Raw genomic sequence first — 27,320 nt, 5'->3', positions numbered from 1 at the left:
AAGGAGTTGTAATTAAGATAATGAGATTTTCAGAAGCAAGTGTAGCATGCCAAAATGAGGGGGAGCGTGTATCTTGACTGGTTCACTTTAGCTTTATAAATTTTCCAGTTTTATTCTCTTCATTTCACCAGCTCTACTTTTCTTCTGCTGATGTGTCTGCCTCCTATCAGTGTTTTCCTTACCACATCTGCTTCCCCTCTCGTCTCCCATACACAGCTTGTTCTCATTTGTTTGCCCAGTGCATAATTGGCTATAGGATCACCCATTGTGTAATTATGTATAGCAGTTTGATATGTAATTAAAATTGTATCAGTATCCAGTGTAATTTGTGCTGTGTGATTACCTATTAACAGTGCAAACAGTTGTGCCTAAAAGCCCGTGACCACCCCTCTCATAGACGTCACTGTGTCAGGATTTACATACTGTACCAGCGGGTACTGCGTTTGAGCAAAAACTATTCACATCAACACATAATAATGTCTTAAAGGGGACCTATTGTGCTCATTTTCAGGTTTACATTTGTATTTTGGGTTTCTACTAGAGCATGTTTACATGATTTAATGTTCAAAAAAACACTTTTCTTTCCTCATACTGTCTGTGCTGGAACATCTGTATTCAACCACTGTTTGAAACACTCCATTCAGGGCACCCTATTTAAACTGCTGTGGCCTGCCTCCACTCCAGCTCCTCCTTACCATCCTGTGTCTGACTTATCAGTGTCATTTTTTGTTTGTCATTGATGCTGTTCTGTTCTGTTCTTGGGGTTCTTTGCTTCTGCTTTCCCTGCCTTAGGCTTTCAATGTAGGCGCATGGAAGGGCAGGGAGGTGTACTCTCTCTGCCTCAGGCTTTCCTTGTTTGCACGTGGAAGGGCAGAGGTGTGCTCTCTCCACCTTAGGCTTTCTGTGTAGGCCTAGGAAAGGCAAAGAGGCCCCAGAACAGAGCCATACCACCAAATATAATACTGCAAATGGAAATAAAGTGGTCCTGACTGAATTTTAATTTTTGAGCTAAGTTCACAGCCCCAAAATGACCTAGAATTTTGTTGCCTTTGTCGCTGATGTTCGGACTTGTATTTTTAGACCTGGCAGGCACAATATGCATGTAAATATGTGAATTTTCCATAGAATCTGTAACATATGGATTTGTTCATAAAAATCCTTCAAATATCCACATGAACTGGCTTCAGCAGTACCGGTAGCTGGGTCGTCTTCCTGGTGTTGTGTCGGCACGACGGGTGCCGTAAAATGAGCGTTGTTCACTGCCACGACAGTAGACAACGCTCATGTTCAAGTGCTTAAGTTGCACACTGATGTGTTTGGTTAGCGATTCAACAAAAATGTGAGCACGTTCATGCACAACACTGGCACCATTACTACAGGCAGAGGAATGACTATAATGGAATATAACATCAACAAAGATTACAGCTTTCTGTGACATTAGCCTGTAGCTACATGTAGCAATGTACTTGCAGCCAGGCAATGAATGTGTAAAGCAGCAGTTTCTCCCATTAACAAACATTACTAAAAGCTTCTGAACACAACCAGACATGTTCCAGCAGGACTATGATTAGAAATTGGGGAGAAATTACCAACATCAGCAACACAGGTTACATGGTTTTCTGACGTTAGCAAGTAACTACATGTAGCAGTGTAGTCTCTGTAATGTAAAGGCTTGCAGTGATGCGCCTGGAGCAGATGAGTGTATAAAGAAGTCTGTCAAATGTGGACATCATCTTGTCTTCAAAGTGGAAAAAAAATGTTGTAAAACAGAGTATTCACACTGGTCTGAGGCCTGAGGGTTTTGCTCACAGGGATAACATTAACATTTGAAACTTTGGCCATGTCAAGTTTGATAAGAACATCCGACATTGTAACATTATATATATGACAAAAATATGGAAAAGAATAAGGGGTCCATTTTAATGAACACTTTGGTCCACATCTCCTTACATGAACACTTCCTTCTGACAGCTCGAGGAAATTTTGAATATGTTACCTGCCGCCTTAAACCAAGCACTTTACACAACCATGCACTTTACTTCAGACAAGACCACGCACTTTAATGCACATCACTGTGCTGAGTGAGTCAGCTCAGTGGCATTGCATGGCTTGTTCTTCCTCCCAAATAGAGACACCAAAACAGAGCAGGGCTTTCAAACCGCTTGTTAGAGTACTCTCATATTAAGGCTAAAGAAGAGGGCTTGTGAGGACACTCTAAGGAAACATCTTAATGAAAGCGCCAGGCTACAAACTGGCCTGAATAAGCCGCCTTTGCAAATTCACCGCTACATAATTAGACGTGCCTGAGAGGTCCGCTGTTGGGAGTAGCCTCTGTTTTATTCAATAAAGGTTTTTTTTTTCTTCATAGCTTTTTTAGGAATTAGTGTTTGCCTTCTTAGTGCATATGATTGCTATGCAGTATGTGTGCTTGTTTTGTCTGTGTGTCTCTATGTGTGATGGTCAAGGGTCAAACCCTACTGTAACATGTAATGCATTAGTTATTACCATAAATATATACATTCAGGTCACTGCACACAGAGGTGTATCTGTCAGCCTGCGTATTGCGGTAATCTCCATCTGTAGTCTTATAAACACTGTAGTATAATTAAAATGGTGGATTTCTGCGCTCATTTTAATACAGAAGAAGACATTTGAAGGTCTGCAATTATATCAAACATGTCATGCTTGCCAGCAGAGAAATGTGGTTTATAATGAGCTTAACATGCCCCAATTTTCCCTCATGATGTAATGCCACAGCAACAAAAAATAGCGTCGTAGGTTTGAGTGTATCACCGCATGCACCAAACTCGAACAAAGTGTTAAAAACAGAAGAGAAAGAATGAGTGCATGACTTGACTTTTTCCCCCTTTTACATAAAGGTGAGCACAAATAGCACTGTAATTATATAACTGTTGAAGTATGAGTGTACAAGCATAGGCCGGTCTGACTGGTGATCCTGCTGTGCTGATACTTGCCATGAAGCAGGGGTTTATCTTCCACGTTTGCATTGTGATTTTACTTTTTGTTTTTGTAAATACGTTTTATTGAGTTTCAATGTCTTTATCCCACAACAAAGATACAAAGCATTCCTTTCCTGACTATAACGAAACACTGTTCATCATATATAGAGACAGCTTTCAGATTCCGTCCCTACCACCCTGCCCACCCATCCATAGGAATAAAGGTTACAAGATACATTCAGATAAAGGAGGGAAGCTACCAGAGCTTCACCAAATAATTGTATTAATTACTCAAACAAATGCAGAAAGAGAGGGAAAGGAGTTGCTCTCTGCTGTCATGCAACATTTATAGGTGCCCCTGCATTCTTTATCGAGAGGTTCTTGGAGCAAATTAGAAAAGTCCATATCTTAATAAAGGTTTGAGAGGACCCTTTGAGTGTGGGTTAGAGGATCAAATTAACCCTAACCCTAACCCAAATTAGAAGGATCAAATGTCTTGCAAAGAGAGAGGTAAATGCTAAAACAGCATGGGCTTTATTTGGTAAGGTAGCACGGGATTCCTTCAAAGTTAAACCAAAAAGTGTGCGGACTTAGCTTTCAAACATCTTGCTAAAGACTTTAAAAATACTTACCCAGAAGGTGGAGAGGTTTGGACATATGCATTAAGTGTGCTGACTGGCCTCTACATTGATGGCATTGCGCCTCAGGACTACTTCACATGAATACAAAAATACAAAACAACACAAAACCAAACAACAAAAGTGTAGTACAAAAGCAACAAATCACATTAGACATTCGGAAAGGTGGAGGCAGTCCAACAAATTAATCGTTCCTATTACATTTAGTGACAATCGTACACTGAGGCTGTTAAAGCCATACTCTGATTTAAGACAGTAGACTGAGGAACAAGAGAGTTCCTCAACCTGTTCAATCAAGCCTGTGAGATGTTATTATTATATATTTTTATTATATTATTATATTACCAGCAAGACAAAAAGGTACAAGGTCAGAGGCCTTGGACAGTGTCGGCACAACTCAATAACATGAATACAAGTCAGAAAATGGTTCATTACACAACGAAAACTTTATTTTAACTTTAAATTTATTTTTGTTCATGAACTAAAACTACACACATTCAACACGACATAATGGTGTTTTGACAAAGCTGTATAAAAGAGCAAGGTCTGGCTGTAACAAGAGCCTTGCACCCTGGCACAAAAGGTGTCACTTTCAGATTAGAGGCACTGATCCAAATGTTCATTGGCCAAGCAGCTGCTGTTAGAGCACATGGGTTTAGTGCTGGACTGCAGGAGACTCGATGGGTGTCTCTGTTTTGAATTTTGGTTTCTTTGTGAAATCTTGCCAGGTAGCATTAGTAATCATGTTTTCCTGTCACTAACTTACTGTCACGACTCCTGTCACTGCCATGGTAACGGCATTTTGCTTTTTGTGGTTGGTCCAGGTTGAATTGGTTCACAGAAGCTGGCAACAGTCAGCACTCAAAATTTGGGAGCAGTCAGTTACACTGGCAAATGTATCTTTACATGATGCAAAAGGTGATCTAGTCCGGATGAATTTGCAGTTTGGTCTGGATCCAGATCTTGGTTGGGACTTTTAGCAGCGTCGCAATAAAGCAAGGCAATAAAGCAAAAAGGAATACATCATACAAATGAAATAAGTTTATCTTAAGCTCTATGTTGGATCGTCCTGACAATTCTTTGATACCAGGGATGCTTATTTGAAAAAATTTTTGTGACCGAACCTTGAGACCAAGGCCGACCCCATGGATCATGAACATGACTTTTGTTTTCTACTATTAAAATGGGTGAAATCTTATTTCATTGTAGAGCTACACTTGATGTCTTGCTTTGCTCAGCACCTACTCGCTCTGCCCTTACTCTAGGAATGGGAGTGTGAGCTTCATGCTGGGGGACGTTTAGAGTCCACCTGCCCGACACACACATACACCATGACGGGGATAACTCTTAGCATCACACAGTCAACGTTACAATCATAATGGGTTGAACAACAGAGTCAAGCTGTTTCGGTGCGACTTTGTTGGGACCATTTAATGACTTGGTGTTGGATGTTTGCCGCCCCTGCTGTGTTAGCTCGTGCTAACTGGGCAGACACTGGGGTCCATGTCATTGGGCCGACAGCCCATTGTTCTGATATGTGATTATACTAGGCTATACTGTATTTGTGTACCATAGAGGATCAGCAAACGCAACAAAAGTAGGCTACTGGTCGAGATACAGGTGTCATAGAGAGGAGACAATGAAACATCATAACCTCCTGTTATTAACTCTGGGGTCCGGGTTGTGTGGGGAGCTCTCCACGGTTCTGAACGGCTCCCGACGGGCGTATTTCTGCCTTGATGGTGCACCGCGACTGGCTCTGGGTCAGCTGGGAAAGGCTTGAGGCGAAGCAGGCTCACAGCTTATGTGTTTGTCACTTTCTTTTTCATTTTAACCCACACCATGATCTTTTCATAACCCTAACCAAATGGTTTTGTGCCTAAACCTAACCAGACCTTAACCACAGGGCATCATGATGATTTCGGAACAACGGGACTTCGGAACAATGGGTTTAATATGGTCGGAACAATGGGATGTCGGACCAATGGGTTGTCTGAAAAATGGGCTGTCGGACCAATGGGCAGACCCCAGACACTGAACTGACTGCTCTCATATAGGTGTCTACCTCTGCCTCTGGGTCATTGCTTGTCGAGGTGTGCTCTTTTCACAGAATCAGCAGCCAGAATCATGGCATTGCCCTAGCAGCGGTGTACATCTCCAGCCTGGGCAGCAGCAGACTTGGCTGTCTCATCGTCTCTCTCTCCAGCACCATAATATTATAGTCAACATACATTTCAACTGTTTAACTGACTGTTTATCGGTCAGAATTCTTATTGTGGGGGTGCCAAGTAGCTCACCTGGTGCCCCATGTACAAAGGCCATGTCCTTGACGCAACAGCTATGGGTTTGATTCTGACCTTCCGCCCTTTGCTGCATGTCATCCCATCTCTCTTTCCCCCTTCAGGCTACTACTGTCCTGTCAAATAAAGGCTCTACTATAACTACAGCAAAAAAGTCTGCTTGTAAAGCTATGTCTGAAATGTGAGAGACCTCAGAGCACATATTGAAGCGCTTATGAGCAATGAGTCAAAGCTTACAGCACCTCCAGTACAACAGCTCAGTGACCAGCGTTGGATATATGTGCCTGTGTAAGCGTAGGGCAAGACATATCTGGAAGAAAAAGCATTAAAAAATACAGTTGCAAAGGTTGTTTATGTTTCCCTGAGAGGGAGATAAAGCACCTCGTGATCAAGACATCCAGCATGTCGACACAGACCCTCCATTTCTCTCCCTTTGTGTTACTTTTTAAGTCATGTACATACAAAACCCTCTTCCTGTTCCTTTAACCCCTCAACCCCAAAGAGCACAGAACACACAAACGCTTTTAACAACAATAAAACTGCTGCATGTTCTGGCGTTCCCCAGAGGAAGGACTTCAGCAGCAGGTCTGACATCCGCCGTATGGATGATTAGCATCATTAGAGTATCAGCTGCTCCCGCTCACTCAGACGCACACACACACACACACACACTCCATGATGGCTCTTCAAATACCTAACACTCATGTAGATTAAATGATGGTATGTTCTTGGCAAAGCAGTGATTAATTTATGATTAGAAGTAGGTCAGATGAATGGAACCCAAGGTGTAGAGGCACTAGAGAGCGATGTGTCTGCGAAGACACTTGGAACAAGTTGGGAGAGCAGGAGGAATGAGGACAGACAGAAAGGGAATCAGCACTTATTTATTTTGAAGAGGAGGTAGGAGATAACTTCTGTGTGCGCTCTGTGTTCAAATGCTAACAAATCTCTGTAAGGAGGAGTGGGATGCAAAGAAAAATATTGTGAACCAAGTGCAAGAGCTACATTGGGAATTAGCTAAAAATAGTTCAATCAGAAACCCTCGCTATTCTTCTTCAAAGTCGGTCTGCCTGCATTGTTGGTTTGTCTTGTGTCATACTATATTTAAATTGTCTTTTCCTTCTTTTCAGCTCCTTTGACCGACAAGCCGCCAAAGATCCTGTTTCCCTCCGAAAACAAGATTAGCAACATGGAGCTGCAGCTAGGTAAGAGCATCATGGGATTTCCTCCAGCTGCAGTCAGTACTATCTGTGTCATTTCCAAATGACAGGAAATGGATGACTTTACAAATCCTTTCCAACACGCCTCCAGGCACCGAACACAGATTGATGATGGCAGTTTTATTTGCTGGAGAAACGGCAGAAGAAAAAAAAAACACAATTGTAAAAGTGTTTTCCATATATGCAAATAGTGGCTGCTAATGTCCCTACGGCTGTTTTGTCAACAATGAAGAGCCCATATGGTGCCAGGGTTCCATACGCTGGCTCGCCACATGGAAAGACGGCTGCTTTCAGTCGCCGTTGTTTGTCTTGTTTGACGTGGGGTCACGATGGGCCTACCGTGTGTTCACGCGTGCATGAGTGAATGTATGCATGTGGTTGTGTTTGTTTTTTCTTTTCCCCGTGGCAGCATATTGCTTGATTTCTGGGCACAGTCCGCTGTCCACATGGCGCTTGCCGCTCCATGAATGGCTGGTGTGTCTGTCACGGTGAAGCCGATCGGACAAGACTGAGAGGTCTGGGAAGCGAGAGAAGGATTGGATAAGTGTGTGACAGAAAAAGAGGAGGGGCGGCGACGGAGACAAAGAAAGTGCAATGATTTACCGAGAGGTTACCTTTTGTCTCGTATCTGATGCTGTTGGAATCCAGGTAGTTCATTTAAAATGCCTCCACGCTTGGCTGATCAAGAGTGAAAAATTGCTGCTGTTGATAAACTGACAAGCTCAGCCTCATATGTCAGCACACCCACACCCATGCATGAACAGGTTGCACAATGCACCCTTCAGCTGTTTGTGTCGTTTGTCTTGATATCACCGAGACTTTAAGGAAAGCTTTGTCTCGTCCTTTGAAACTTTCTCACAATTATTTAAAGCCTCTCTGTCAGTTCTTACTTGTGCATGCTTTGTGAGTAAGTGTTGTGGTGTGTTGTGGAGTGTGTGTTAAAGAGCTGGTGCACTTAATACTGCACAGTGATTCAGTGCTGCACTTTACTAACATCTAATGAATTCATTCATAATGAATTAACCAGTTAATTGTCACGTATTTTAATTGATTAATAATGGAATAATGGAAAAGCTAAATGTTAGTATTTCCATCATTTTTATAAAACAAAACAAAGCATATTCCTTGTCTTCTTGTACAGTGTTCTGTTGAACAATTATAAAAGCAAATGTATGCTACATCAAGAGTAAATACAGTCAAGGTCACTACTATTAAAAAATGACATTAAGTAAATGGACATTGGGGATTAAAATTCACTGATTGACATATTTTATATCGTAAAAAAAAAATAAATAAAATAAACTCTCTTAAGCTTGTGTAAACCACAGACCTTATTTCAGGCTGAAGTCCATTTTAAAACTTCATTTGTGCCAACCTCAATTAAGATTTTGAATAATGTCTCTTGATGCATAAGTCTCTTGCGTTTAGCTTATGGTGCTCTGTTGTGTGCTGGTGTTATGTGCAATACTGTTATATGTAGTATGTGTTTTTATGTTTTTGTTTTATGATGTATGCTTTTCATTTATTCTGGACTATTGTAATGACTGTAAAGCAGCAACACTTGTGCAGCTCCTGAGTCCAAGACAAATCTACCTATGGGGACAATGAAGTATCGTATCGTATCGTACCCTATCACCTAACCAAAAACCCATTCAGAAAACCCACTGACTTTAAGTCAAAGGAAGTGCTAAAATGCTAACTGATATCTGGGTTTTAGGTCTCATAACTGTAGCACTCTGTTTCCCTCCATTACGTTTGTTTTTAAATTGATCCTTAATTGTGTGTTTGTCTCACAAAACAGACACAAATCTTCCAGAGACGGATGATTTAGCGAACACGAATGAGCTTAAATTAGGACGGAGAGACACTGGAGTTTAGCGTAATGCAAGGGCGCCACGCCACATGGCATTTGTCTTTGGCAGAAAAGAAGGAACAGGGAGCTGGGGAGGGTTTCATCCCAGCACTACGCATGGGTTTTGTTTCTTATGACGACTCTATCTTGACGATAACATTAGCTAGGTAGCTAACATAATTCTGTTTTAAGAGAGGGGTGACTTCACAGCTAACAATAGGCTTGCAACACGTACGGTGATAACAACACAACGCTCATCAGTAACAATCAGTGTCCAGACAATCTGCCTCCACAGATGGGAATTTCTGTCTTGTGATATTTTCTGACTGACATATCATACAACTCGGGATAGACAGTAGCTAAAGGAGTGGCAGTGATGACACAGAGCCTTTATTTGAAGTGCGGAGATGTTCTACTAGAAGTGCTGAGAGCAGCCGTGCAAAAAAGTTGGAGCGCTGGACGTCCGCATAACTCTTTCCTCATTGGGAGCAATTGAAAAACACACAGCCGTTCTGACAAAAAAACGTTATGTGGACACTAGGCCCTTATGGAGGTTTTGGAATATTTCCTGCCATTAGTGAGAGACAGTCTGAAGTGAATGCTGTCTTTATTCACAAGAGAAACTTGCTCCAGAGACAAAACAGACGGTGTCATTTTTGATTCATCATGAGCTACAAAAGGCGTGGCATTTGCTGGCTTACTGCCCCCACCTTGGGAGACGTTGCCACAGCTTGTGCCATGCATCATAACAGAGACCTAACTAATCAGTGAAGAGATTTTATTAAATATTCATAAAATGCAGTTCAGTAGAGTCTCTTTGTTAACCCTCCACGCCTGGTGAATGCAGACTAAACTCCATGTCCCCCAGTTTTAAACGCAGTTAGTCTCTAAGCCATGATGACTCAGGTGACATCACAAGGGCTGTTTTTTCAGTTTTAACATAGACAAGCCATAGACTACATTACAAACTTGGTTAATTAATATTCCCCATGACAAGTGAACTGGTCTTGTTGTGTAAAAACCAGTGGAGCTGTATGGTACATGAGGGCTTGGCACTACCATGGCAAAAACCGAGTCATGTGCAAGGCAGAGAAGGAGAGAAAGAAAAGTACGTGTGATGTTGTGCAGTGAGCCTCCACACTCCCAGAAGAGTGTCTAAAGCACAGAGACACCGAGGTAAATATTTTACAGCCGGGCTCCATTTTGTGTGCAGAAAAGTTGTCTCTCCCTCCAGACGAGAGTTTCTATTTTGCTTTATTTATTTATTCTCCTCTTCCTTAATATTTGTTGAGTCATGCCCTAAGCAGCTTTATGGAGCAACGTGGCAGATTTATGGTAGCCAGAGCGTGCACAGAGAGAGCCTGGTCCCTTATGGCAAGTGGGAGATAGAGAGACGGAGAGAGGGAGAGAGGGAGAGAGAGGGAGAGATGGGATCCAGTGGAGGCTTGTGGATGGGCAGTAAAATCAGAGCCGTAAGCAGAGAGATAAATCTGCAACACTGCCGGGAAACACAGCCCCACTTTATCTCCTCCACTGCTGCAACCAGTGCAGGTCTCAGACAGCCGCCATCGCAGCCAGCGCTACACAACACACACACGCAGACATAAATAAAACACATATGTTACATAAACTCGCACAGAGGACACGCAGCGGGGATGTACGTCAAAGAGGATGATGCAGAGAAGAGAGCACAAAAAGAAATCGAAGCGAGAGTGGTCATAAAAGCAGGAGGATTGGGCATGTTGGGAGGAATGGAAACAGTGGCAGGAGCGGGGGGTCTTGTCAGAGTGTCCTTTCCCCTGCTCTCCAAAGGTCTCCTTGCATATCTCTGCCACTGTGTCCCCTTTCAGCTGAGGAGCCTAAATCCCACAGCTGCAGATTCTGTCACTCAGGAGGTAGCAGTGTGTGTGTGTGTGTGTGTGTGTGTGTGTGTGTGTGTGTGTGTGTGTGTGTGTGTGTGTGTGTGGGCTGCTATCATCGCACATCTACAAGGCTTCAGGGCCTCAGGATCCTCAGGGATGTGCGACTGTGCAAATCCTGAAAGCAGCCCTGTTTTCCATCACAAATATTACTTTCGGACAACTTGACATTTTTAGTTTTCAAAGGAGACAAAATCAAGGTTGTGTAGGATGTTTTTTTTTTTTTTTGTCAGTAGCCATCCAGTTTCTCCATTGCCAGATTTAGTGCTGTCCCCCAGTGGTGAGTTGGTGCAGTCCACCTCTCCAGAATAGGAGGATGATTCATATTGTGGGGTTTGTGTATTATGTGTTGGGGTTCGTGAGAGGGAGCCACGCAGACGCACACACGCTTACAGTATGTGACATATTACACAAAGCTCCGAGTTTAAAACACACACGCTCGCTCACAGACTCACTGACTTGGTGTTTATTCCCTCGTGATGATTCGTCATGGATTCGCGGTCCCAAAGGAGAGGGGTGGAGGGATTCAACTCACGCTTACGCAGCACTCCACTTCCAGCATCTCTCCGTCTCGCTCGCTCTCCCTCTTCGTCACGTACGCGCACAGATACTCGCACATGCCCCTGCACCACCCGGGGTGGGTGGGTCACACACGCTTGCGGCGCAGTCGTCGGTAACTGTGGGATAATTGTAACTGATAGAGGATTTCACTGTCCCCCAAAGCCAGCAGATGGGTGCACTCTAGTGGAAAGGAATTAGAATCAATTATTTCAGAGAGCAGGACCCAACAGCATGCGATGGGAGGCAGGAGGGAGATGACTCTTATATTTATTTTACTTCAGCATGCACTATGTAGAGGCACACGCCATGCACGCTCAGACGTCTGCAGCAGACACTCAAAGAAGCTGACATTCCTGATTTCCCTGGTGTGTTGGCAATATGTTTTTGAGGAGCTCAGAGGAGTAAACTGACAGTGGCTGTCCCACTCTGATCCCACTCTCTCCTCCCAAATTACCTCCATCTTCTTCCCTCTCAATTGGGAAACATTTGTCTGCCGGCCAAGACACTAAGCAGCAACTTTTTTTTTCACATTTCATTGGAATCCCTCCAATCAATGGATTTTCTTGTGTAAGTGAAGTAAATCCATGCAGGGCTTTCATCGAGAGTTCAACTTTGGAAAACTCGCAAACAGTCAAATATTTTGGGCAAAAGAGATCCAGAGAGTCACATTATCCAATTTTATATAATTCTAACATGCTGTTGTGTAAACTGCTCCATAAAAATGCTGCTATTTTTATTCAGTCATCACACTATAAAATGTACAAATGCTGCAAGTGTCTTCAACAAAAAAGATTAGCAACAAAGCTAGCCTGCTAACCAGCAAGTGGCAAGATTAGTTGGCGCTATCGTGGCTGATGAGGGTGTGACCTGCTGGCTAGCATGCTAATACTTGCCTTGCAAGCTACTCTTCCATCACCACCTGTTTCATAGGGAGTGATTATTGTTATGTCTCTTTCTGGTCTGACCAGAGTACGGTAGCCAATATACAAATACAAAAAAGGAATAAACTGGGAATGGAAAAAAATGCTGCAGAAAGCAGCAAATGAAAAGATGCAAGAAGATCCTGAAAACAAGCGTAACTCAGAAACGCTGTGCTGCTACAGTCAACACAGCGGAAGTTCTCCAGGCCTCTAGGGGGAGCTACATAAATCTGTTGTTCTTTAATAATATTGTAAAAGACTAAGCCCAAATGTAAAAAAAGATGCATATTTTTATGTCTCCTCTTTACTTTTCTTCCCATTTCGAAAACAAACACTCAGTGCTTCTCAAAGTCATGGACACTTCCTTGGTAGGACAGGTCCTACAGAAGCTAGGCAAGACTCTAGCATTCAGGGAACACACACTGGAATAGGTTAGCATCACTGAGGAGGCCCCCCTGTCTAGCAAGTCGTTTGCAAAGAATTGTGGGTACTTCACGCCCACTGAGGATACAAACATGCATGCTCTGAAGAAAGGATTCACCTCGGTAAAATTCTAAGGATCCTTGACATTTGAACAGTCCTTTGGCAGGAATCAATGACGTAGCCTCCTTGAATTCAATTAAGGATCCTTCCTTGGCTTTGAGAAGCACAATCTCTCTCATCTGGTCTCTTTCTCAGGTTAGAAATCAAGCTGCTCAGCGTAGCGTTCCCCCTAGAGGCCTGGAGAGCTTCATCTTAGGGATCGACCAATATGTTTTTTACAGAACAGTTTCTGATACCAATTATTAGTAATCAAGGAGACAGATAACCAGTATTCGGAACCAATAGACACTCACTGTGAAAATTAAATGTCAGTCTCAAACTTAAGAATAACACAGACTTAAAGTGCCTTTCATCCTACATTCTTTGCATGTGTTGCAGCCAGCCTTCCCTGCTGTTGGTATGTGTAATACCGAGTGCAGTTCCACTTTCAACACATAGTTGGTGGTGGGGTTACTATGCCAGTGTGTTGAGTTTCTGTGAAGTGCAGGTAAAGTTTGAGTGATTCAACCAACACATATAAAACAAAGGTAACTCCACTGTAAGTTACGCAGTTTACAGACAAAACAAATGTTTGTGCTAGACACATTTTCCTCTCAAAATGACATGCTAAAGTTATTAGCATATGGCATTTTACAACGCGTAAATTAGCCCGGCCTAGAGTTATTCTAACGGTGACAAACGTGACACTGACACACAGCTCCGCTCGCAGATTGGAGCAGCTCCAGTCTGTGTTTGTCTCCCTGTGTGGCGGCCTTCAGTGTTAATAGGCTATTATTCCTGATGTGTAACCAATTAGAAAGTGCTTAGGGTGGGACACTGAGCTGCAGACGGAGGCAGACGATGGCATCATCGCCAAGAGTAGCACATGTTTCAATTAATTTATTTTATCGGCTATCAGATGAAAAAATCATAACAATAAAAAGATAATTGTAAAAATTCTGAATGATCGCGGCCCATAATCGATTGATCCTGATGCCAGGTGTTGTTGGAATTGAAGCTGCAGCAAGTTTCTCCTAATATTTACCCTCGTCGGCCACCGTACCAGAGGCACTGAGACACAATTACAGTGCTGCAACTTTTTATTTACCACAACTCACTCTGACTTTCACTTAAAAGTGGTTATTTTCATATTTTTGGGACAGGTTGCTATGACTACTGTATTTCTGTGACGCACATTAGTGGCTTTTCTTTCGTCATAAGATTGGTCACTTCCACCAAATTGTTTCTGTTTGCAGAGCTCCATGTGCACCTTTACTGAAACCAGCTGTTTTTAGGTTATGAAAATATCCACTGCACTTACTGGAGAATTATATGTGTGACTGATATTGTGACATTAAAGCAATAGTGAAGCAGTGAGGGGTCCCAGCAATATCCACAGGGCGTTTCTTTTTCATAATACTCCCTCTACAAAAGCCCACTGTGGCTTCAACTTTAGTTGAAACACTCTAACCTATTTCCACATGTAACATGCTCTCTCCTTCCCTGTCTTACATCTGGTCCTGCATCCTTTTATCCCTTACCTCTCGTCTCTCCTCGCTGCCTGACGTGTTGACCTCTGTGTGAGATTTGAGGATTTGTTATTGAGGATGTTCTGATTTCCCAAAGTCTGCTGGAGTGGTTAACAACACTCCATCTTCTCTTCTTTTTTGTTCTGTTCTCTTCTCCTCAAGAAGTATACAATACTGAAGAACACCTCGCTGTTTCACCACACATGTCAGCCTTTCCACGGAGAAGGGTGAAATTGAAATTGACATTGCTCTGGAGAGTTGCTAAAGGTCAAGGCAGAGTCACTTCACTAAATTACTCTGTGTCTCTCTCTTGCTCTATGTCTGTCTCTGCGTTACACTCTCAAACACACACACACACACACACACACACACTTGAACGCCATATATCATACAGTTCCTCTCACTGCCTCTCACCTCTGTTTAGTTTCCCTTTTCAGCTCAGACATGCATGAAATTATCTGTAATAGCATGCTCCTGTTGTGTATTTATATTTGAATGGTGGGAGTTGTTGTTGATAATGGTGTTTGTGAGGGTAATGATAGAAATGGTGGTAATCTTACAGAGAATCCATAAAAAAGATGGACGCATGTGGTCCAGCTGCAGCCTTAATGCTCTGCAATGGTCAATTTGCTCATTTAATGAGATGAAATCTATCAAAAGAAGACTTTTGATTAACCAAGAACATGCATCTTTATCTTTAAAGGCAACAGTGTGTAAGATTTATGGAGATTTAGTGGCATCTAGTAGTGAGGACTGCAGATTGCAACCAGCTGAGAGACCTCCTCCAGTGTTCATTGTTAGGAGGTTTTTACCGTAAGCTGAATTATCCGCAGAGGTCTCTTCCTCTCCAGAACAAACGGACCTGGTGATTAAAACCGGTAAAAATACTGAATAAAGCAGTTTCACGTCATAAATCAGTGTTTCTTCTGCGTTGTTTGGCACGTCGCAGACGGACTGCTTGCCAAGTGCTTGCTGTGTGTTCTCATCTTTTTTCTCTGATAACCTAATGTGTGCTCACCTTATTTCTGATACAGATGCTCAGCAGGTTTTAACTGTGAGCTGAATTATCTGCAGAGGTCTCTTCCTCTCTTAAACAAACAAACCTGGTGATTAATACCAGTACAAATGCAAAATAAAGCAGCTACACGTTACAAACCACTGTTTCTCCGATGTTCTTTGGCATGTCACAGACTACCCATTAGCCCAGCACCTGCTAATGTGTGCTCACCTTTTTCTCTGCGTTCACTTGATTTGGTCTGAATCAGGGACTAATTCTGTTGCAAAGTTGTATAATTGCCTAGAGTTGGTTCGTGTTCTCACAGCAGCATTTACAAGCAGACCAGATAAAATACCTTGTGCGGAAAAGCTGCTCTTGATTGGTCAGAATTTCCATGAGGGAAAAATCCAGAAGTAAACAAATGGTTGAAGAAGAGTACACTTGCAAGATAAATGTGACACTTTCTAATGTCACAATGGAGGGACAACTATGCAGGTTGATTTTAGCGCTGGTCATTGTGGACTATATTGCTGTCATTGTCCATTTTAGTCAAACCATACAGTTTGAAAACGAGGCGCGGCTCCAACTAGAAAACAATGTTTTGATGCATTGGATGTGCTGAATGTGCATATTAAGGCAGTACAGGAGGAGGTGCACATTAATAATCCTCCAGGACTGTAACATGCTCATGTTTAACCCAAACAATGTGTCATGTGACTGCAGTTGGTGCAGATCCCGGTCGGAACACGTTCTCACCACAAATGAACCGCACCAGAGTTTGTTTGTAACCGGACTGAGACCACCTCTTCAAGAAGGTCTCGGTCCGGTTGTTTTGGTGCGCACCTGAGTGTGATTGCTGTGTTCACACCTGCCCAAATGAACCGCACTTAGGGGGCAAATGAACTTGAGTTTGATTGAACCGAACCAAACAGGGCAGGTGTGAAAGCACCCTTTTACTATGTAGGGAGATTTGGTGGCATCTAGTGGTGAAGATGCAGATTGCAACCAGCTGAAACTTCTCCCGGTTAGAATTCCTTCAGTGTTCATTGTTCAGGAGCTTTTTCTGGGAGCTGAATTATATCATATTGAAGAGGTCTTCTCCTCTTCAAAACAGACAAACCCGGTGATTTAAGACAGTGAAAACACTGAGTAAAGCAGTTTTACTTTAAAAAGGTGTTTTTCTGACACTGCTCATCGCGGAGAGGCTGCTAACTATGATGGCTGACGCAAAAATGCTAATGGCTCTATCTAGAGCCAGTGTTTGGTCCAGGTGATTACACACCAAAGAAAACATTACTTACTATAATAAATTCCATTTCTGCCAATATATCCCCTTAAATCCTACACACTGGACCTTTAAGGAAATAAAACCTATCAGAGGAACATTTTTAATTAACCAAGTACATGTATCTTTATCTATAAGGGAGGGGCAGAAAGGCCACAGGGCACTTTCCCAATTGCCTGTGTCTGTGTGGATATGTTAATTTCTTGTGATAAATGACGTATTTACATTCTAACATAGGAAGGGAGAAAAAAATCCAGCCCTTAAAGGTCACACTGCAGATACAGGAGGGGGAAAAAATGGTGTCGTCATTCAATTTGGTTTTAGTCCCACAGTGACCCAGCGTTAAGTAAGCCACGGTGACCGGTATGGTAACTAGTGTGTCAGCGAAACAAAGCTAAATGTTTAAGTGTGTGAACGGTCGTCATTAATCACTGAGTCTGGTGCTGAGAGCTGGAGCCGGCTGTATGATAAATGAACTAACAGCGCCTCTACACATGCCTAAAAGGAAGGGGAGAGGCGAGGAAAGCAGGGGAATGAGAAAATACACAAAGGCAGAGACAGAAACAGCACCACATAGCAGGCAATAAAGACAGACACAACGCCCTGCTGTGCATCACGTACAGCTGCTTGTTTATTGCTGCTTTGACATTACTCACCACAGCCACTGAGGCACAGTAAGGAGATGCAAGAGGAGGTGAGAGCCCGTTCTTGATTCACACCAGGCTTCTGGTTATTTTTCCTCTGAGGCACCAGGCTGACGTCGGACTGTCAGGCGCTGTCTTTGAGCAGCTGCAGTTTTAGCGGCGTGTCCAGCACCGTTGGTTTTAATAGACCTTATCAGCAGCCGTTAAGCCGATTCAGCATGTTGAATCGGGCGGCAGAGGCAGTCGCTGAGAAAGAGCTGTCTGACTGGCTGCTCAGCCCAGTGAATCAGTGATTTCATCCATTTAGTGCGGTTTCTCCTTAGTCTTTTTTTTTTTCCGTTGCCTTTTACTTCCTCCACTGGCAGCACACAACAGCAGTGCAAAGCAAAGCAAAACTTTGTTACAGTGACAGTGCCAACTTTTCATCAGACACATTCTCAATTCGTATCCCACTTAGTCGGCAAAGGATTGTCTCAGATTTGACTTGTGTTCCATTTAATTAAATCCAACTTTCCTGTGCATTAAACCAGTGAACTCATAAATCCAGGAAGCAGGAAAAACATTAACTAAGGGGGTTTATTTGAAGGTTTAAATCATAGCAGACTTGTCCACATCTTAATAGCACTGTTGTTCCTAAACTTGTTTAATCATGCGCCTGTAAATAATACCCGTATCCTTTATTCTGGCACCTAATAATCTCTACAAACAGATATCTGCGTATGAATACAGAATCTGTAGGCAACGGGACAAGAGCACAGCTGGTCACTGTCCAATGATCTGTTGCTGGCATTCGAGGCACCCCTGAGTCTCGGGAGCCGCTCTCCTCCCCGCGAACAGTTGGGTTTAACATCTGCCCGGTTAGTACGAGCTAACATAGCAGCAGCGGCTAACATCTGATACTGAGCTGTTGAGTAGTCCCAACAAACTCATAACAACACCAAAACTACGTGACTGACTGCATTGCCTATTTCTCATCTCAGATACACTCAGAAACATATTTTGGTGTACTGTTTAGCTGTAAAATGAGAAAGTCGGTCTGGCTGGTGGGCGGTCCTTGGCACTTTGTGCAACTGTTTCCAACAAGAAAGCTGGATCACAAACGTTCTCATTTTACAGCTAAACAGTGCACCAAAATATGTTTCTGAAAACATCTGAGGTGAGAAATAGTCAGTACAGTAACAGAAGCTTGATTTATATGTGGTCAGCGCTTCCTAGTTTGACAGTTTGATCGCAGTTCATGAGCAGTGACTGACATGGTTGACGGCTGCGTTAAAGACTCTGGCTCTTTTTTGTTCGGTGAGCTGTGGTCTGATTTTAGAGAATGCCATTAGAAGCAGTAGGAACAAGGGGAGGAGGGACATGACTTTTTCACACTCTGCCTCATGTACTTCTTTCAGAATATAGTGACAGTTTCAGCAAATATGACATAAAGTTCTTAAGAGCTATATCACAGGCAACTGGACTTGCTTGAGTTTCACCTTTCATCCAAAAGGCTTTTTCAGTTCTAACAGACAACTCTGAAACTCAGAGCCTTTAAGGTCACATGTGACTTTATGGCTCTGAAACTAGGAGCTCACATGTGACCTCGACAACTCTTCACACCCACACAGAGTTTAAAGCCTTCGACTCTGCAACAGTTAGATAGACTAAAGAAGCCTCTTGGATGAGAGGTGAAACATCTTCTACAAGAAACTCGAGCAAATCCAGTTGCCTGTTATATAGCATTTGAGGGTGCCATGACCTGGGTGACTGAGAATCTTCACCAATGTGACAAAAAGTTATTTTCATAAAAGTTACTAACTTTAGCTTTAATAACCTCGGGGTCAGTTTAGCAGTGTGATGCTAACACTTAGCCCTGCTGCCATTGTATGTGTGTTTGTCTCTCACTAGCTGTCTCCAGTGCTGAGCTCACACTCCTGCAGCAGTAGTATCATCATGAAAAGAGAGATAAGGAGAGCAGGATAAAAAAAAAAAGGGATGAGCAAATCAATATGCTGTACATGAAATAAGATTTTACCCATTTTAAATGGTTAAAAGTAAAAAGAAAAGTCAAGCCCCCCTCCCAACCCCTGACCGAAGCTTCAAATATTTGCTGCTAATTACCACTGAAGCTCCAGAGCCCCCAAAAAATGGTATTGAAGACAGCCCTGCTCAGACCCATTGACTATCGATTTAGTTTTTAATTAGCGTTTTTAATTCATCTGCACTCTTATGCTGATTATAGAGATTAGCTGATGCGTAGTCTGGACCTCACACACCTACAAAAAGTTGGTAATCATGGTAAATGTAATGCACTTGTGTAGCGCTTTTCCAGTTTTTTGACCACTTAAAAAACGCTGCTTTAACACCACATGTCACATTCACCTGTTCACACATACATTCACAGACTGATGGCCGAGGCCACCATACAAGGTGCCGCCTGCTACTCAGTAGGCATTCACATGCATTCACACAGGATGAAAAGCCACTGGGAACAATTTGGGGCTCCGTATCTTGCCCAAGGATACCTCGGCATGTGGATTGGAGGAACCGGGGGTCGAATCCCCCATCTTACGATTGGTGGACGACCCACTCTTCATCTGAGCCAGAGCCGCCCTGGGCTGTAAACAAAAACTGGTGTACGGAGGAAGGTGTCTTGGCCAGGATATATGTTATTCCCTATCTGGATATCTACTGGCTACATGCTCTGTACCCCCCGAAATTTCGACCCTTGCACCCAGAGGTTAAGTCACAGTTAGACAGACAGACAGCTGGTTCTGAAATTGAGCACTTAAACAGCACATATAAACATAGCCTAATTAAAGTCTGCTTGTAATGCACTATTCAGGACATACTGTTGTGTGAACTTCCATAATGAGATATTTGAAGTAGAAAACAAAGTACCGACTTGTTATTTCCTGTCGCGCACATGCAGAATGCGCGTGCACATTGGCAAGATTGTCTGCTGTAGTCTCCACTGTGTGTTTAAGTGCTACTTAGAAGACTCGAGGTGATGCGAGGTGACGCATCAGTGGGTTTTTGTCAGCACTTTCTCTTTGGTGTGTCAGGTCCATAAGGTCCACCCACAACAAGGCCAACAGATCTGCTTCGTCTCTCTCTGGCCTGAGCTCAACTTTATGCTTACTGTCAGTGTGTATATTCCGTGTTGTCAGTCATGTGTTTGCGCATGTGTGTCTCCGTGAGTGTGTGTGTGTCAGTATTTATAACACAGCCATTATCCAGGCCGTCCCGAGCAGTTGTGTTAAATCAGTCACCGGTAAGAGTTTCTCCACCTTTTAAGCTAAGGGATGTCTTTAAAGAGAGATGATTTAGGTAATGGTAGCTTTTACCTCGTCTGCCTCTGATGCTCAGGCTCACTGACAGGTAATCAAAGAGAAGGAGCACCCCACTCATCCCTGCATCACTGTGTTTGATACAACAAGGGCAGACAGGAGGAAGAGGCAGACATAATGAGACCTGTTTCCTTTTCAGAGGGTCTCCGCTTTTAGAAGCGGCCCAGTCATCCTCTTCATCCAGTCGCTGCCAGCTCTGTTTGGTCAAGGTGTCCGTGACAAGGTCAGGGGATATCATGTAAAGGAGCAGCTTGGCATATGGACTGCATACAGGAAATGCAGTGAAGATTGAGTAATTGACCCAATAGGCAGAAAGAGGTGGATGTACAGTAATAAGAAGTGATGGAGGAAGGATGAAGAGGATGGGGGGGGGGGGCTGGCACTGGAATGACATGCATGAACAGCAAAGCGAGCAGGGGAAAAGGCGGCTTTGCCATTCACTTTGAAGCCTGCTCCACTTCTGTCCGTCTTACGTAACAGAAAAATGAAGAAAAACAAGTGCCAAAAAAAAGAGGCAGGGTGGAGAGAGAGAGAGAGAGGGGGAGAGGAGGAAAAAAAGGAGGCAAGACAGAACTCAGAACTTCCAAACTTCATTTCTCTGATGTTTCCGGCGAGCGAGTAGCTGCATCTGGACGTTGGAGTTAGTCACCACGCCATATCGAGCTTTGGTGCTGAGTGAGGGGTAAAGGAGTTAGCAGAAAGAGGGGGAGATCAGTCAGCGGTGTGAAGAGAGACAAGAAAGGAAGGTTGAGAGGAGGCTGTCGGACAGGAAAAAGATAAGAAGACAGAGGAGCGAAGTGGAGGAGGAGGGAGGATAAACAGAAAGCAGAGGAGACGGACCACACTGAGCATTTGAACCCTAGAGAGCTATCTACTGTAGCTCTCTATCTTCCTCTGCATTACATAAGCCAATCTCTCCATCCTCGCTGCTGACAAATATTTGGAGACCAGCTGAGGCCCTTCACATATGTCTGTTCTTCATTAACCAAAGCAGACCCCCAGCTGGGGGCCACGGCTCCATCCAGCAGCGAGAAGCCATGTTGCACTTAAGCTAACACCTCTATTACCGCTGCCCTCTTCCTGCTGTACTGTTCCTTTTTTTTTTTTTTTTAAATGACAATCAATCTTCATGATGTCACTATCGCCCACGGCAGTGAATGTTGCTATGGAGATCAGTAGATCTGCACCGAACTGCTGCCTTAGGGAGAGTGTATGCGAGCTTGCGTTGTGTGTGCGCCTGTCCGCGTGTCTTTGCACACGGTTCATCTTTAATTGCCATCTGCAATCTGCATCCTGAACTCAGTCAGTAATTCGAGAGGCCCAGCGTGGGGTAAATAGCTGAGACTCATTTACAAGTGTGTTAATGGACTTTCTCTATCTTTGTCTTTCTTGTTTCCCTTTCTCTCCCCCGCTCTCTTCCTCACTCAGTCCTTCTCTACCCCTCCTCCTCTTCCTCTCCCTCTCCCTCTCCCTCCATATAGCAGTCACACATTATACAGTACATGAAAACACACTGCAGAGCAGAGCAACAGAGGCAGTATAGGAGTTGTTGGTGCATAATTTGCATAATTTTATGAATAAACACACTGTTTTATGCAGATAATTATCTTCAATTTTGTCATTACCATAAACACTGTTGGATTGATTGGCTGCTGCTGACTCTATTTTAAAGAATGGAAGTTAACGGTGCCGGTGCTGCCCTGTGGGGACGCTTACAGGAAAGCATAGCTGGCTGAAATTAGTTTTTGTCCGTCGGCAAAGGTTGTTATTCTTACTAATGGTAAGAAAACCACTCAGGATGAAAGAGAAATTGTGGTAAATGTGAAATAAAAAAACAGATAATCCTTTTTTTTTCTCAAACTGTAATTTGCCCAGTGAAAGGATGAGAGAAACCCTCATTTCCTTTTGCTATTTTAGCCTCTCCTTGCAGTTTCTTCCTCCTTTCCTCCTCCCTGCTTCTTTCCTTCCTCCCTTAACTACTCTCTTCAACCTCTGAAATGTGTTATTAGTATTAAACAATGGAGGAACAGGCTTTTTAAGTACCAGCTTTACTTTCCTTAATAACTACCCTCCATGGTAATAATTACCCCCTTGGAAACAAAAGAAAAAACCCTTCTTGGGTTACTTGGCAATAAGCTTGCAGCTGGGATTGTGTGTTTAATGTTGGTGTGTGGGTGCACACTTACTGTTCAATATATAGCTATATATATATAGTTAACACCCATCATTACAGACCGCAGACCTTTTCTCTTCATTTCCATCTCGTCTTATGTTTCTCCACTTCACTGACAGCTTACATTTGTTTTATCAATGAACAAAGCAAAACAGAAACAGTTGATTACACACCACACAACACAGTTTCTTTTTTATTTTAACTGGTTCAGGTAGTATTTTGCAACCATTCCTCCTCTTCATACTTGCTGTAAAACATTTCCTCTTAACATGACTGTTACAGATAAAATCCATAGTCCTTGTTCTGGGCAAAAATGTATTGTAAAGGTCAAACAAGTTGGTAAAAGAAGTTATAATGTGTTTTTGCACAGACCAAAAGAGTGGATTTTATCTCTGATCTTGCTAAGTGTGGGGTCGCGTTTTTTCATGGTCACAGCTATTACAACTTTACCTCAACTCTAGATATCTGCCGATACCAAATACAAATCCAATACCAGTGCTTTTATTTTTTCCCCCCAAATTTAAGCCTCATTTTTTCATATTCAGTAAGAATATATAGTGAAAATTTTGTATCGATGTTGATGGGGGAAAATTTTGTCAAGATTTTTTTCTTATTTTGCATTTTGCCATCAGTGAGTAGCCGACACTGCAGAGCTAGATTAGGGATTCAACATGCAACAAAGGTCTCCTTTTAAAGTCAAATTGTGATATAGTATTAAAGGGATAGTGCACCCAGAAATGAAAATTCAGCCATTATCTACTCACCCATATGCTGAGGGAGGCTCAGGTGAAGTTTTAAAGTCTTCACATCACTTCTGGAGATCCAAGGGGAGAGGGGGTAGCAGCACAACTCCACCTAATGGAGGCTTACGGCGCCCCAGATTCAAACGTCCAAAAACACATAATTGAAACCACAAAATATCTCCATACTGCGCAAAACTTCACCTGAGCCTCCCTCGGCATATGGGTGAGTAGATAATGGCTGAATTTTCATTTTTGGGTGCACTCTCCCTTTAAGCCTGTCATGATAATTACGTTATTGACTTACCGTAGGATATATGGATATGACCTGGATCTTTTGCTGACCTCAACATCACCCATTGTGTTTCAGCAACATGCGTTGCATGGGAATGTCACCAACCTTTTAGCCAGCATGATGCCCCAATAAAAAGCAGGGTTCTCCCAACTGTTATAAGACTTTTTTTCCCTCTTCAGTCCTGCTTACTTGCACTAGTCCAAAGAAAAATAAAATAACACTTCAGAGACAACACAGCGGCGCTCACCAGTAGCCTACAGCTGCACTTTTGGAGCGGAAGAGCCACAGTCCTGATAGCCATTAGCTTGCCAACCCATGGCAACGAACCACAAAGTCTGTAGTTTGTAGTTTCACCTTCCAAAAAGCACACCAGCAAATTATAATGGTGACTGCAGTGTTGCAGAGGCTTTGCTAAGCTTGTCTATTAGCAGGTTATCTACAGGTTATTACTTTGAAACTACAATAATTTCATATATACTGTCTTGTATGTATTAGCAGGTGTAAATGAATAAATATATGTTAAATACTTTGGTTCATATTGTTATTCCAATGTTGGAATATTCTTATGAATTAAAAGGGTGCACTTGCATCATTATGCTGTTATATTATCATGTCTGGTGGCACGGTGATAGTGGTTAGCACTGCGGCCTCAAAGCAAGAGTGTTCTTGGTTCAAACCCAGGGTGGGGGGCCCAGGGTCAGCTGGGATAGGCTCATCAAAACAAATGACAACAGCCACTACACGTTTCACTACATTTCAGTATACTATACATTTTTAATTCACTGTATTCAACAGTGTTAAAATACAAAAGCATGAAGTGAATATAGATAGATAGATAGATAGACCTTCTCTGTATCTTAAAAAGGAAATAGGATGATTAAATTCAATAATATGTGCTGCTACTGGATAATTCATGTTTTACAACTAATAGTTCGTTGTCCTATATTGTCAAGTCCTATGAAATATGCCTTAACTGCCAGGCCCCCAGAACACCCTAAAGAAACTGTCCATAATGTGGATTGGTAGCATCTGGCTAATGTTTAATAAGGTCAGTATTGGGGCTGTTACTGATCCAAATTCAGCAACTAATCAACAAATGTGAGTACTGTATTCAAATCACAATCTAATCTTTAACTCTGCCATTCCTGTGGGCTAATTACATTGACCACATGTCACAATAACACATCCATGCTGTCATTAATAACCACTTAACTGGCTCCTGTTGAGCCAACATTGATCTCAGTAACTCGATGTGTGTGCGACATGAAGAGTATGGATCGGTTTTTGATAAAAGCCAGCTTCCTCACTGCCTCCTCTTATCTCAGTTTTATGTTTCTGGCTACAGGGTGTGACAATGGAGGCAAGCTGAGCTCCCTTACTGTCTCTGAGCTGAAGATCAGTTCTGTTGTTGTTGACTTGTTTCACCTACATTAGGTAAATCTGACCAAACCACTCTGAATTTACTTTTGTTACACCTTCCTTCCCTTAATCACATGAGATTATATCACCGTGCAAACTTCTATCATCCTGTTGCTTTCACTTGTTTACTATAGTGATATTATCAGGCTCCAGCCCCTCCTCAGGATGTCTCTCTGCACGAACTGTAGTTCACCAGCTGGTAACAGCCAGTCATTGTTACTTGTTAATCAAGAAAAAGAAATTAGTGATTCCCCATTAAGATTGGTCATAGGATAAGACAGTAACTGATGACTATCCACGCCGATGGCAGTGCAACAATTAAATATGTCAAAATGAAATTTAGCATTCAGTCTGAATACTAGACGGGATCTAATGAGCCTCACATGTGCGTCAGACATGCCAGGAATGCTACCAGGGAACTGCTCTCTTCTGTTTCTAATTAGAAAGTGCTCCATTAAGCATCCTGAGAAGACCCTTAACCCAAGTGCCGCATCATCCTCATCATCACAATGAGTACATTTACATGCACACTAATATTCCGCTATTACTCAGAATGTGACAGTATTCTTAATTTGATGAGGGTCATGTAAACACATATTCTGTTTGGATTTTCGGAACAAGACAATTAGGACATGAGATATGTTGGAATTAGTTTGATTGTAGGACCTTTCTGTGGGAATGCACACAGCGCATTCAGAATATATGTCTCAGCTAGGTTATTTTCCACAGTTCGCCCCACACGGCTTCTTATCTGTTTACAGCCGGCTCTATGCGTTGTCGTGGATATGTTGTACTCAAACCAACTTGCCAAGAGTTTGCGAGGCTGAGTAGAGATGCATGCCAAAGATAGTTATCCAAACGGCCAATGTGACGGGTGAGTCAAGCCAGATAGTAAAAAGATATCTTGGGTCAGTTGAAATGGCTTCATAGTACAGGCCTCAGGTCAGAGGGATATGCACAAATAATACACTGCGCTTCTCAAGAAGGTGGATGAAGGCATGAAGGAGGTAGGCTGTGCTCACACGGTCCAACACATCCGCCACCAGCAGGAAGCTTTGATGCAAAGAAGAAAAATGACAAGCGGCTTCATCTGTTCCACTTATCTATCTTTTTACATGATAAATGGCATGTTAGAGCACGTTAGTTCTGCATGTAAACGGGAGTAGGAGACAGAGTTTATTAATCCCCGAGGGGAAATTCAGCTTTTTCATTGTGTTGTCCTTTTACATGTTACTATCCATGGATCTATGCACATGCATTAAATGGAGAGATGACAGAGCGAGGAGGCTGCCTATAGACAGGTGCCCCGAGCAGGTGGGGTTCAAGGTACCTCTCCATCTACCAGTCCACACTCCATGCTTGGACCGTATGGGAACTTGAACAGGTCCCCAAGCCAAGTCCCTAAGGGCTGAGCTGCTGCCGCCACAAAGTAGATCAGTGAGTATTAATTTTCATGAGACATGCAAACAGTTTAACAGGAATATTGTCTTTTTCATTACTAGGACAAAAACCGGACGATTTTGTGCTTGTACAGGTAGCAAAAGAGGACTCTAAACAGCTTCCTTGTGATAAGCTCTAACTGTCAGGGAGCTACACCTGCCAGCTGCATCAAAGACCAGCCCATTCTCATGAGTAAAGTGTGCATCTGCTCATGGATGAGAGGCTCATGCTTGTGACAGTGTGAACCATAAACATTAACGGTGTCTAGCTAGCTAGCTCAGTGCTGCTAGGTGAGCTAGCAGTGGATACTTACTTCCTCCTGCGAGGTGATACAGTTAGAGGGTATAGTTCGGTAAACAGAAAATAGTTCCTACATGAAATTGCTCACAACAAGGTCTGTGGATTATCTTTAGTCATGGAGTCATGATATCTGCTGTTGAGTTTTTTTAACCAATTTTTTTGGTGTTTTGAGCCGAGTGCCATCTTGCTCCATCATATTGGAGAGAAGGCAGACATCTTTACAGCCATTATCTCCAACAATCTAGACTGATGTGTAATGTATGTATTTTTGATT

General features: G+C 42.8%; 1 protein-coding gene across 5 annotated transcripts in view; it reads left to right on the top strand.

The window, feature by feature from the left end:
• The window catches only part of il1rapl1a (interleukin 1 receptor accessory protein-like 1a), a 430,524-nt gene that overhangs the window by 335,469 nt on the left and 67,735 nt on the right, over positions 1–27,320 (top strand). For all 5 annotated transcript variants that reach the window (XM_049594508.1, XM_049594511.1, XM_049594509.1 and 2 more), the window contains one exon: positions 7,029–7,103. In XM_049594508.1, the coding sequence (XP_049450465.1) occupies positions 7,029–7,103 (75 nt within the window). The remainder of the gene's footprint in view (positions 1–7,028; positions 7,104–27,320) is intronic.

This window comes from Epinephelus fuscoguttatus, linkage group LG13, assembly GCF_011397635.1.
Source record: "Epinephelus fuscoguttatus linkage group LG13, E.fuscoguttatus.final_Chr_v1".
NCBI classification, from domain to species: domain Eukaryota; kingdom Metazoa; phylum Chordata; class Actinopteri; order Perciformes; family Serranidae; genus Epinephelus; species Epinephelus fuscoguttatus.
The sequence above is the reverse complement of the archived record's forward strand: the minus strand, read 5'-3'. Positions and strand labels throughout refer to the sequence as shown.